Below are 14,126 nucleotides of genomic sequence, written 5' to 3' on the forward strand. Positions count from 1 at the left end.
CCTCACTGTTCTCTCAACGCCTACCTTGCGTATTTTTCCTTCTCATCAGAGATTTGATCATCATCATACCTGTGCAAGAAATAAGCAGACAAAAAACAGCAACAGAAAATAAGATCGTTACCGGAAACTAGGAAGGTGATGACACAGTCAATGGCCTTCTACGTGCAAATGCCAATTTTTGCAAACTAGGAGTATGTGTGGGTGTCATTTTTGGATGCCCATCATTGTACGTTAATAACTGATTTTTAATTTGTTTAATTTTTCAATCGTAGCAAAATATTTCAAAAAGACAGTAAGACAGAACAATAAGTAAAAAAACAGATCTTTCCTAACATACAGTTCTGAGTATTAGAGATCCAACATAGTGCATTAATAACTGATTGGAATGTAAGATGCGCAGATTTGTTTAAAGGTTTAAAGAAACCTTTTCATGTGCCAAAAACAGTGCTGCTTTGCCTTAAAAAGATTTCAACATTTGCCAGAAACCTGAAGTGATGAAAAGGGCAAAACAAATAATCAAAATAAAAAAACAGGCCTTTTTCATCAAATGGTGACGTGTCAAACTGACAAATGCACCAATGGGCAGCAAACGGTCTGGGAAGCGACTCACAACCCTGCATTGCCGCTGAGGGATTTCATTCATTTGAAGAATTGCTGACATAAGTGACAGGGATGCAGGGTAGCAAAAGACGCAGCAACAGTGCTCACAAAGCTCTCAGAGATTGACATATTACAGGAAGCAACTGGTCTTTCTGGCCCCCTTCCTAGACCAGCCCAATGGGCTATGATTGGCTATAGAGTTGCCAGATTCCCCTGGCCTCCAGTGGTGGATAGGGTCACCAGACCCAGGTTGCAAAACACCTGGAGATTTGGGGATGGAGCCTCAAGAGGACAAGAACCTCAAGGGGGTACAATGCCACAGAGACCTCCTTCCAAAGCATCCATTTCCTAACCAGGGGGACTAGTCTTTGGCATCCAGGGATGAGCTGTAATTCGGGGGGGGGGGGGGGGGGCAGGCTGGCATCCCTCCTTGGCAGCACGTGGAATAAATCCTCAGACTGGTTAGTCTTGTATTCATGGGTTAGGGTACACATGAGTTCTCAAAGTTGAGCCATTTTCTGCAAGATAATTTTTAAAAAACGATCTCACCTTGAAAATTTGCTGGGCCCTTCGCCATCTTCATCGTCAAATTCCATCCTAAAAAAAAGTAAACGTTTTCCAAATGAGTTGTCATGGTTTCAACGGGCCTCGTGTCTGCTATTCTGATGACTAACGCTGAACCCCTTCTCTACCCCAAGGCAGCAGTTCTCATTGAAGTCACTTGAAAAGAGGTACCATTGTCTTGTTTTAGAAGTCGGACCGGAGGCCATTTTGAAAAGCCCAGAAAATCTTTGGCTCAAGCCCTTTCAAAAGGGAGTAGGCTGAGACAAAGGGCTCCGGCTTAGAACTCCTCGACTTTGCCCAAATCTCAAACAGGCAGCGTGCATCCCGCTTGCTCCTTCGTCGTGGTTTTGTTCTCTCTCCTTTCCCTGAATGTACAACTGCTAATTCCAGATGGGGAGACATCTGTCTGCAGTAGCTAAATAAAAAGAGGAGTCCAGCTGTACTTTAAAGGCGGACAAATTTTAACCCAGTACAAATCCATCAGGCCAATTTATATGCACAAGTACATGTGATAGTTAGCTCTCGCTCCCAAATTATTGTTTTTAAAGTGCCGTCAAGTGTGTAAAGTGCTGCCAAGTATATAAAGTGCCGCTGAGTGTAAAGTGTCATCATGCCAACTTATGGCAACCCAGGAGGATTATCAAGACAAGAGACTAACAGGGGTGGTTTGCCATTGGCTCCCCCTGCATAACATCTCTGGCATTCCTTGGTGATTTCCTACACAAATACTAACCTGACTTGCCTTCACTTCTGAGATCTGATGAGCTGGAGCCAGCCCGGGCCATCCAGGCTGGGGCACAAATGCTTAGACCAGATTGCTTATTTATGTTATATTGAAATGTTGTACACCGCCCAGAGCCCTCTGGGGGTGGGCGGTATAAAAGTCACATCATCATCATCATCATCATCATCATCATCATCATCATCATCATCAACAACATGTTAAAAGCCTTTAAGGTGCCACTGGACTCTAGTATTATTTTATCAAAACACCAAGCAGTTCCAAATCTGCAATTCCAAATAACTTCCTTTGGCCATTTTCTTTAAAGCCTAAAGAGTTAAAGAATATTCATGGGTCTTTTCCCAAGAATGCTGCCCAATGCGCTCTTCCTCGCTCTGCAATATCTAGCTCTTCATTTCTAATTGCCGGGTGCAGGAAAGCACATACGCACATGTACAGAAATGAGAACTCTAAACCCACCAAGCAAATTCATTGCAGCAGCAAAATTTAAACCAGGAACTTCTAGATTCCCAGTGCTGGATCTTAGACACTACACTATACCAGCTCTTCAAAAACATGACTTACAGCGTGGTTATTTGGGATGGACTGCAACGGCAGTCTGTGATTCTGGGGGCACTTCCGCACATGCAGAATAATATACTTTCAATCCACTTTCAGTGCACTTTGCAGTTGGATTTTACTGTGTGAAACAGCAAAATCCACTTGCAAACAATTGTTAAAGTGCACTGAAAGTGGATTGAAAGTGCATTATTCTGCATGTGCGAAAGAGCCCTATCACTTACATATAAGCGTCTTGAAAAACTAGCATCTTGATCGAATCCTCAGCCGCATCAAACAGCTTTCTTTCTTGGTACAAAAGCAATCTTGCAGTTCTCTTTGGTGGAGAATCAGTGACCTCCAGTGGCCAGTTTGAGTATCTAGCAAACAAGACTCCAGGACAGCTGGTCAGCCTGAATAGGAAACAGGATGCTGGACTAGGTGGGCCACTGGTCTGATCCAGCAGGGCTCATTTTATGCATGTTTCTAGTCCTCAATTATCCCTCTCTGCAAGCATTAAGTAAGTGGTTTTTTTTGGCTACACATGGCAAAGGAAGGCCTTCTGCACATGCAGAATAATGCACTTTCAATCCACTTTCACAATTGTTTGCAAGTGGATTTTGCTATTCCACACAGTAAAATCCAGCTGCAAAGTGGATTGAAAGTGGATTGAAAATGCATTATTCTGCATGCGTGGAAGGGGCCAAAGACAGGTCACTGTGATCAACCTGTCCTTCAAGGAAGTATTTCTGCCATTCCTGATCTGCTCACTGAACAACTCCTAGTAAGTTTCAGATAATTTTGAAAAACTGAAAGCGAGCAAAACAGACGGGTGCCCCAAATTCCTTCAAACACAAGGTGCTTTCATGACAGTGCGCATTCTTCCCCTATGTTTTGAAGACTGGGTTGATAATATTTGGGGAGACACTGTGGAAAAAATACCCTGCTCACCTCCCACCCATCAGATAAAATCTTCTCGCCAGCGAGAATAAATTGCCTGACATACAACAGCAGCAGAAGCTGCTTTCAAGAAGACAAATGATCTAACTGCAGAGGAGATTCTGTTGTATTCATTTAAAAATTTCCACTTCACAGGCTGACACATCATTTTATTGCAATTATCATCTCTTGGGGAAGGCCGGAGCGAAAGAGAAAAGACAATGATATTTATTCAACTCTGACTCAAAGTCATCCGCTTTCTTAAACACTGCAGTTAAAAGAAATCAAAGCATTAAAACCCTTCAGGTGTTTAAGATTTACCTTAAGGTAAGTCAAACGCAAGGACAAACGGGATACACTATAAAGATCTTCAGAACTGTTTTTTTTTTGTAAAAAAGGATCAGAGAGAAGTCTTAATATCCCCTAGCAAAAATTTGTTTTTCAAACCAGAGCAAAAGCTTTCTGCAGAATCAAGGTTTTCTTGGGGTTGAGCTACCTGTAAAGGTTTTTAAAGGTGCACATTTTAATTCTGCCATATTTAATTCATTTCATTTCATTCATACCCTGCCTTTCTCCCCAATGGGTATCCAAAGCAGCTTACATCCAGCCATTCAAAGCTTTCCTTTATTGGCATTAACAAGCAAATAAAACAGAACATCTAGAAAGGGAATCACATCAGATAAAACAAGCAAACACAAACCATCAGCACAAAAGTAGAATAACATCACACAAAGCAGGGTAGACATAATGGACCACACTGAGACCCTATCTAATTGCATCTGTATGGTGTGGGATAGGAATTTGGCAACAATTTCAGTTATTTCTGACTTGCAGTTGTTTAAAAGGAAGGATACTTTTTGCCTGTTCCTTAAATGGATACTTGAGAACATAAATTCCTAAAATGTCCTATATATAAGTTCAGAGTGAAATATTAGGACCTATATTGGCTGGCTGGGCAGAGAAAGGTAACAAATGGAGAATGAATATTTATTCGCAGTAAACAACCAGTATAAAACGACAATAGAAAAATTTTAAATAGAAGGTTCCAACAGCTTTTAGGTACACCCAGATAAAAAGAGTAGTCAATATCATAGCACTTGATAGTTCAGGAAGTCCTCTATCCTCCTATCCTCCTGATTTTCTAAATTTGTTTACCAAGAGGCAAAACTGTGCTACAGATCTAGAGCCCCATTGGTCCTTACCCAGAAGTGAATGGTCCATTCTTTCTTTCTTTCTTTCTTTCTTTCTTTCTTTCTTTCTTTCTTTCTTTCTTTCTTTCTTTCTTTCTTTCTTTCTTTCTTTCTTTCTTTCTTTCTTTCTTTCTTTCTTTCTTTCTTTCTTTCATTCATTCATTCATTCATTCATTCATTCAATTATACTGTTTAGCAATTCAAAAGCTCCCTTTTATCGACTAAAAGGGGCATTAACAGATTAGCCCAAGTAGTTGCATAGAAGGGACAAGAAAGAGATATGGAGTCTATGCAATTGTTCTTACCAGGGAAGGTTCTATCTCAGTGTGGGGGTTTTGGAACCTCCCCAATAAAATCGAAGATGACATAATGTTGCACCTAAGTGGCATACATCCTTATCTTCTCCATTTTATCCGCCTTGGGAATGGCATGACCTCAAAGCCTGTGCACACCAGCAGCCAGCAAACAGCCAATGTCTAAGCATAAGCAATGTAATACAAAAGGGACAAAAACCCACCAGATGCCACAATCTCCTGGCCCCACCTGGAGACATGAGAAGACCACTGAGAACTCAACCGATCTGGACATTCTCTGCTCAGTCCAGAAATTGGCCCCGTGTCCTGTCATTGAAGGGCGATGCTGGGAACGCATTTGCGTATTCTCTCTTCGCACAACCAACAGTTCTTCGAAATTCTTGACACACACTGGTTTTATGCCTAATAAAGGTTTTGGATTTGGATTTGGAACCAACAGTTCTCTTGAAGGGCTGATTCTGAGGCCCCTTCTGCACAGGCAGAATAATGCACTTTCAATCCACTTTCACAACTGTTTGCAAGTGGATTTTGCTATTCCGCACAGTAAAATCCAGCTGCAAAGTGCATTAAAAGTGGATTGAAAGTGCATTATTCTGCAGGTGCGGAAGGGGCCTCTGGATTGTTTTTGAAAGGCAGGCATACAATAAACCTGGTTTGGCAGAGCCTATGCCTGGGGCCCCATATCAAGAGACATTGAAAGATCAAGCGCCTGAAAAAGCCAGAACACAACCCACATAATACCTTTTATGCAGACCAACCGAATGTTTTATTCAGACCAACCAAACAGTGTGCAAGCTTCACATTTGTATCCAGAGAAGAGGCATTCTGTGTGTAATTTAACACCATCTAATTTCAGCCTCTCATTATTTATTTACGTATTTATTTATTCCATTTTTATCCTGCCAATCCCCCAAAGGGCTCGAGGCGGCTAACAAAAGAATTAAAACTAATACAATAGTTTAAAAACAATACAAAAATCTAGAAATGTGGAAATATTAGTGAAACCGAACCTGCGGCTTCTGAGCCAGAGGACTGTAAATTTAAACAATCGCCATTACAAAATGTTTTTTACTTAACACTGTAGCCAGAAATTAAGCACTGTAACTAAATAGATTTTAGCCTTTCCGTGCAAGTTCTGAATAGTTTCTTATTAAGCAAGGAACTGTCAACACCAAAGGAAAATCACACTAATCGCAAATGCAATTAAAAAAAGAAAACTCAGAACAATACAACATCTTGAACAAAGCCACCGTAGTTTAATTTCTCATTATGAGAAACCGCTGATTCTTCAACAGCCGATGCAACATTTAATGAAGTGTGCAGCATTCGGGATCTATAACTTCTTGTCAACTGTGTAAGTATAAGCTTGGCTTCTATTATTAATATTTTCATCCCTTCCTTTCTTAGGCTACCCAGCAAGCTCATAGGAGACATGGGAAAGCACAGAAGCCCTGTCTGTTGGCTACTAGACCGCACTTTCCTCGTCCCTAAATAAACACTTTTGCTTACATGGGTGGAAGCGCCCACAGCTGAAACTCAATTCTGATTCCAAGTCGTAAACACCACCACAAAGTCAACTTATTGGAGGGTCTAATTCATCATTATCTGCTTTATTTCTGCCCGATGCTATTTACTGTCTCTACAGGAAGCTTTCTAAAGTCATAGGCAGAAATCTTCCTAGGTCTGACTGTCACTGCACTTTCACTGGAGATATTGATGTCTAGCCAAGATGCTAGGAAAGATGTCTTTGTGTTTAGACTATACTCTGCCTCAGGAAAAGATGTCAGTACGGTCAATTGAGGTGCAGCGGTTGAGAAAATTGTATGCTTCTGCACTAGGATATAGTCCCAAACAAATATGATAATTATAATTCATTTTTATATGCTGCCTTTGTCAAGACCATTGTTTTGTTTGCATTACTGAACACGGTACTTTGGTACAAGAGCAAAATGGCAAAATGTATTTTTACTTCCAAACTTTCAAACTGGACAGAGGGGAGCAGGGCTAGGTAGGCACTAGGATCCAGGTGCAGCATTCTACAGCAAAGAAGGCCTGGCCTGTTGAGTTCTGTGGTGGAGGAATATACAACCCTACTAACAGCTTTTTCTGAGACAGACTATAGAAGTCAACATTTAGTATCCTTTGATACAAGAGGTCCACCACTTCAGAGCTACATGTCTGAAAGATAAGCTTCCCATTCCACTTCAAGTGCAGGAAATAGCCTTACCCCGAGCGCCTCTTTCCTCCTCTGGCGGGCATGGATCCTGCCATTCTCACTTGACCCGCTGCCATAGGTGCCACCGGCAATGTCACCGAACCTGGTATTTCTGACGCCATCTCTGCAATGGAGAACAAAAGGCAGCACCAACACTGGTGAGCAAAGCATTCAATCAGTGCAGCAAATTTAAATATGGTGGATCACCTCTCTCCTCTTCCAGCCAACAACCTACCGCTGGAAAATAAAATGACCTGTTCTGATGGGGAGGGATCGGGGGCTCCCTCCCAAGACACTCCTCACCACCCAATATAATATTACGCAAAATCCCATTACCTGCGTTGGCCGTTATTCTGAACTGGCTTCTCCTCCAGAGTCCAGCCTCTGAGAGCCTTTATTTAGGACAGTATTTTAAGGAATGGAAAGGCAACAGCTAGGAATCCTCACTTACTTTGGATCTTCTTTTTCTGGCTCATTCCGCACATGCAGAATAATGCACTTTCAAACTGCTTTCAGTGCTCTTTGAAGCTGTGCGGAATAGCAAAATCCACTTGCAAACAGTTGTGAAAGTGGTTTGAAAACACATTATTTTGCGTGTGCGGAAGGGGCCTCTGTGCCTGGAGAGTTCTGTTAAGACTTCCTATTTCAGCCCCCCAAGATCACTGCACCGAGGGAACTTTTACGCAACATCATTGCCAGCAATCGTGACATTCGGGAAAATTTCAATCCACTTTCAATGCACTTTGCAGTTGTGCGGAACAGCAAAATCCACTTGCAAACAATTGGGAAAGTGGATTGAAAGTGCATTATTTTGCATGTGCACAAAGGAAGGCAGTAAGAGGTCACTCAATGGCTGGAGAGAATTCCTCTATGGCTCTCTGGGATCCTTGTTGATTTTCTCTCTAACAGGCCATCTGCCAGAGCTTGGCTTATTTCCCATCAGTCCATGTGCTGTCCATGGTCCTGACATTGACGCTGTTGAGGATATAGCTCCGGCTCCCCCTCTTCCTGTCACGTGATTCTAAAGTCACTTGGTTTTCTACCACATGCTTGTATCTTAGTGGCTCTTGGGCCTAGAGAAGCCGAAAACCATCAGCCTAGACCAAAAAAAGCCCACCACAGTCATTTTAATCCCACACTGATGTACAGAGTGCGGGTGTGAGCACAGACTGAAACTGCCAGGAAATCTGAGCATCATCACAGGATTTTATGGCCAGAATCGACTGGCCGTTGTGGGTTCTCCAGACTGCATGGCCATAGTCCAGTAGTTTTTGCTCCTAACAGTTCGCCCAGATCTATGGCTGGCAACTTCAGAGGCGTCTCATAGAAAGGTGTGTATCAACATATCCTACCTTCGGGGGAGGGCGATATACAAATTAAATTTAATATTAACATACCTCTGAAGATGCCTACTCACCTGGAGGAGGAGGAGGAGGAGGAGGAGGAAAAGGAAAAGGAAGAAGAGGAGGGGAGGAATTTGGATTTATGTCTTTCTGTAAGATCTTTCTGTCCCGTAAGGAGACTCAAAGGGGCTGACAAATTCCATGCCTTCCTCATCCCACAACAGAAACCTTGTGAGGCAGGTGGGGCTGAGAGAATTCAGAGAAAACTAGCCCAAGGTCACCCTTCAGGCTTCATCTGTAGGAGTGGGAAAACAAATCCAGTTCACTAGGTAAGAGTCTACCACTGACGTGGAGGGTGGGGAATCAAACCTGATTCTCCAAATTAGAGTCCACCTGCTCTCAACCATGACATCATGCTGGTTCTTATGTACCACAGGTGATTGGGTAAATGGCTGTTTTAAAAGCTGCCCTTGGGCATCACCCTGGCTTTAAACATGTTTACTTTGGAATAACTCCCACTGAATCCAATGGTACATTAATCCCAAGTATGCTCAGCAACCCAATTCACAAGACAAGCATAAGGATTAAACTTTCCTCCGCCACTAATCTTCAGTTTCTACCAATTCCCTCCAAATATTTACATTTATAGGGGGGGAAAGCCTCAACATAAACCCACAATACAAAATAGCATTTTTTAAATGACAGGTTTTTTAAATAATGGGTTTTGAGCTGAGAAAGATATGGGCACCTTGCTCTTAGCCATATGAAACCAAGGCAGATAAGGAAAGAATTTTATGGACAGATTTAAAGGATGTGGGGGAAGGGAATACTGTATGGAACTTAAGAAACAAGATCCTCATTAAAATCAGCACTTCACAAAATATCTACTGTTAAAAAAAGGTTAACACAACCATGTCCCATTTGCAAGTTAATTATAAATCTCACAATAGGAACATAAACACCATTCTTTTGAAATAACAGTAATATTTAGGTGCATGCCTTGTTCTTCTACAAAAGAAACACATTCAGGCCAATATACAGCAAATTCCCTCTGCCCCAAAAAGGATTAATTAATTATCACAAGGCCATTGGAAACAAAACAACACAGCAACACCAATAAGTGGACCTCAACGGATCTCTTCCCTCCCACCTTTTTGAGAAGACGGTCCCCCAAAGACACTTTTCACGTCCTGCGATGCAGTCGTCCTTCAAAGGAATTTTTATCCACGCCTAAGAAATGGGAAGGAATCTCTGGGAAGAAACACCGCTGCATTGGTATTCCACTCCGAACCTGCCATCAGAGACCTGTTTACCTTCACTGTGGACCATGATTCAGCGGGCGGCAAATGCCGCGCATACTGATCATTGGCAACAGGAAATTACCAGCATTTTCTATGTTAACCACTTCGGATCTGGCAGAGGGGGGGTTGGGAGGAAAGTGGCTTTTAATCTGCAAGAGAGATGGACTAGAGTTCAAAATTCCCCATAAAAACAGCGGCCCTTCTGACACGAGGGCACCCTTTATCGTTCCCTTAGGGCTCTGTTCAGGGATTCTAACTTTTCATGGCTGTCCAGATGAAAAACTGGCATCTCTTGCATTCTGTTCCATTTTTATTCCACCCTTTCCCAAGGAGCTCAGAGAGGCACACAGCTATCCACTCCTCCCTTATATCTTCATAACAACTGTGTGAGGAAGGCCGGACAGGAAGAGAATGACAGTCAGTCACTGAGGGAGCTACATGACAGAGTGGGGATTTGAAGAAGAGTTTGGATTTATATCCCACCTTTCTCTCCTGTAAGAAGACTCAAGGAGACTCACAAGCTCCTTTCCCTTCCTCTCCCCACAACAGAAGTAGGTGGGGCTGAGAGAGTTTCAAAGAACTGTGACTAGCCCAAGGTCACCCAGCAGGAATGTAGGAGTGTGGAAACACATCTGGTTCACCAGATAAGCCTCAGCCACTCAGGTGGAGGAGTGGGGAATCAAACCCAGTTCTCCAGATTAGAATCCACCTACACCATGCTGTCTCTTATATACTAAACCACAATGGCTCTCATGTACGCATGCCCAGTCAGAACATCAACCAAGATTCATGCTGTCTTCGAGATGCCAGTCATGGTTGGGCTCTGTCAGGATGCTGTTAGTGTGTGCACTGTCCTTGAGTCTTTCCCACCTGTCAGCCCTGGCTGTCTGCCTGAGTTGGGGATTTTTGGTTCCACGTTATCTCTGCTTGCCTGTGTGAAACTATTCATTGTTTAATTTCTTGTGGCGGGAAGGAGGCTTGCCACTGTGTTAAAGCTATTATCAAAGTTCTAAGTCTCTCAGAACTCGCATCGCCTGTATTCAACTATGATTGCCAGCACAATAAAGAACTGAGAATGGTTACTTTTGCCTGGACTTTACTAGTTCATTACAGGCTCTTTACATTTTTTAAACCTCTGAACCTGCTGGTATTTGTGAATGAGAAAGCTAGTTTTTATTCATTCATTCATGGTATTTGTAGACTGCCTTTCTCACTGAGATTCAAGGGGGATTACACAGCACTAAACTTAAAAAAAATTAGAGCCAATATAATCATTTCCACTTCATGCTCATGTCTGAACTGTGTGGCCCACACATGCATGCTAAGAAAGCAGATAGTTGCAGCTATCCCTGGCGCAGTCTTCCACTTGCTGCCATGGGAAAAAACGGATGGGCACATGTGCTTTCTTGCTGTCACCTGGGCCCTGCACAGGTGCCTTGCAGGAGGGAAGCATTTGCAACATTTCAGTTTTGAAAACAGGGTTCAGTGCCCAAAAAATAAGCCAGTATTCCACCTATTTAACAATCAAGAGAAGAACTGTTCTTCTGGTTAACAGCCCACTTGAAAAATTATATTATAGGGCAAATTAGAAAAAGAATCACCTGGAAAGGAAGGAAGTCTGTGGCAGGCAAAGGCTTTGGAATCTATGGCCCCTTCCACACATGCAGAATAATGCACTTTCAATCCATTTTCAGTGTACTTTGCAGCTGGATTTTACTGTGCAGAATAGCAAAATCCACTCGCAAACAGTTGTGAAAGTGGACTGAAAGTGCATTATTCTGCATGTGTGGAAGGGGCCAGAGCCTGAATGTCCAGGTGTAATCTATTTGTACAAAACAGCCCAAACCCATTCACTTTACAAGTGAAAGCAGTACTTGGATAAATGGATTCGGATTCTGCATTTGGCTGAACATGCACTAAATACAACACATATTTATAAAGCATATGAAAACACATATAAAGAAGCATCCAGCATACATACCACACAGATTGCATGTATGCTCACAGTAATTTGCTGGCAAGGTTTACTAGGACCAGTGAAGGTCAATTGCCACATGCCCCAGACAACCTTCTTTCACTCAAGAGAACTACCCAAAAGTCCTCATTTACCAAGGACAGTCTTTGCAACCATCCATATTTTTGCCTTTAAAAGACATTGTGTTAGAGCAAAAAGTTAACCCTGTCATTCTTCAGAGAAGGCTTTAGGGTCGCTAGGTACAAAGAAGACAAGCCTCAGAGCAAGGAACGGAAGCTCCACGTCTCTAGCACGTAACTAGAGCAATGTGTGTGCATGAAAATGATGCTGGAAGGGAGAGCAGAGAGGTAGGGAGAGAGGAAAAGAAAATTTAAAGAAAATTGATCAAATGAAGAAGAAGAAGAAGAATAGAAGAAGAAGAAGAAGAAGAAGAAGAGAAGAAGAAGAAGAAGAAGAAGAAAAGAAGGAGGAGGAGGAGGAGGAGGAGAAAGGAGGAGAAAGGAGGAGAAAGGAGGAGGGGGAGGGGGAGGAGAAGCAGAAGCAGAAGGAGGAGGAGGAGGAGAAGCAGGAGGAGAAGAAGGAGGAGGAGGGGGAGAAGGAGGAAAAGAAGGAGGAAGAGGAGGAGGAGGAGAAGGAGGAGGAGGAGGAGGAGGAGGAGGAGGAGGAGGAGGAGAAGGAGGAGGAGGAGGAGGAGAAGGAGGAAAAGAAGGAGGAGGAGGAGGAGGAGGAGGAGGAGGAGGAGGAGGAGGAGGAGGAGGAGGAGGAGGAGGAAGAGGAGCTTGGATTGCCACCCCACCTTTCTTTCCTATAAGGAGTCTCAAAGACTCCTTATACTTTTTTCATCATTCCTATTACCCATCTCCTCCCACTTATGACTGTATGACTATAGCCTGTGCTGACATTTTATCTTATTTTAAGATTTTACATTTTATGCTTTCATTACTATTGATTGTTTCCTGATTGCTTACTAGACCTATATGACAATCATTAAGTGCTGTACCTTATGATTCTTGACAAATGTATTTTTCTTTTATGTACACTGAGAGCATATGCACCGGAGACAAATTCCTTGTGTGTCCAATCACACTTGGCCAATAAAGATTCTATTCTATTCTATTCTATTCTATTCTATTCTATTCTATTCTATTCTATTCTATTCTAAGAGGCTTAGAAGCTCCTTTCCCTTCCTCTCCCCACAACAGACACCTTGTGAGGCAGGTGGGGCTGAGAGAGTTCCAAAGAGCTCAGCAATGGAAATCCACCATTTTAAAACAGCAAGCAAGAGGGACTGGAGAAGTTGGAAAAGCCAAAGGTGCTTGAGAGAATCCAGAGCTACTGCGGGAAAAGATCAATTAAGTCAGCAGGGCTAAGATAACGGAGTTATAATTTTGTATCATATGATAATAGTACTGTTTTACGCTGTTTAAATTCCGTGCAATTATAATATTACTTGTTTATCTGTTATCTGTTTCTTCCAATTGTATCGAGTGTATGGACTATGAATAAATAAATCTGATCTGAAGTCAGTAGGGTGCCAACAGAAAAATCCTCAACATGGGACATGGTAGCCATGGGGATTAGTAGAAACTAGTATCTTCCAGAATGGGTCTTTGCAGTAACGGTGCACCATCACCTGACTCCGGCAAACATTTCACTTTATTGTGCATTTATTTGCTACTTGGCTTCGATGTACATTCACCAGTATCTCTCTCCTTCCCACTCAGCAAATTTGTCACAACAAATATCAATTTAGCAAGCAGTTCCCAACATATCCAGAGAAAGCACATTTGGGCCTTGTATACGGAATTCTTATAGGTATTTCAAGTGACGCTAATGAATATTTTAGCGCTCTCGCTGCCTTCAGCCCTGCTGGGTCAGCAAGCCAAGCCTGTTTGCCTGACTTGGAATAATAAACTGGCATTTCATCTCTGCCTAAAGCCCTCTTCATCAAGGTAAACAAGCTGAATCGAACCTTTGAAAGTGGAATCCTCAATAAGAAGACAAACTAAGCAAAGGATTCCTTGCCCAGCCTCCACTCTCTGCAATGCACTTAAACAGCTGACCCATTTAAATTGCTCTCCATGCAAGTCACACATCAGACTATCTCTGCCGCATGAATCTGGACAAGCTCAACTCCAGATTGGAGGACAGAAAAAATGAGCTTGCGTCTTTCTGTATCAACTATTGCAAACATGAACCAATAAAACTAGGGATCGATATTTATTGTTGTTGTTGTTGTTGTTGTTGTTGTTGTAGATTTCACAGCTGCCAGATCTTTAGCTGGTTGTTGGCCTTCATTACAATTCGAGCCTCACCCAGAGGCCTAGGAAGTTGTAATGTATCAGTGAAGTATTTGGGCGGATCCCAGCAGGGCTGCCTTTTATTATTATTATTATTATTATTATT

At 42.5% G+C, this 14,126-nt stretch overlaps 1 protein-coding gene across 2 annotated transcripts in view; it reads right to left on the reverse strand.

Moving 5' to 3' along the window:
• The window catches only part of ARNT2 (aryl hydrocarbon receptor nuclear translocator 2), a 141,229-nt gene that overhangs the window by 114,175 nt on the left and 12,928 nt on the right, over positions 1-14,126 (reverse strand). For both annotated transcript variants that reach the window (XM_048481683.1, XM_048481684.1), the window contains exons 2-3: positions 7,114-7,225; positions 1,150-1,197 (exon numbers count right to left, since the gene is read on the reverse strand). In XM_048481683.1, coding sequence (XP_048337640.1) covers positions 1,150-1,197; positions 7,114-7,225 — 160 coding nt within the window. The remainder of the gene's footprint in view (positions 1-1,149; positions 1,198-7,113; positions 7,226-14,126) is intronic.

The sequence above is a fragment of the Sphaerodactylus townsendi genome, linkage group LG17 (assembly GCF_021028975.2).
Source record: "Sphaerodactylus townsendi isolate TG3544 linkage group LG17, MPM_Stown_v2.3, whole genome shotgun sequence".
Taxonomy (NCBI): Eukaryota; Metazoa; Chordata; class Lepidosauria; order Squamata; family Sphaerodactylidae; genus Sphaerodactylus; species Sphaerodactylus townsendi.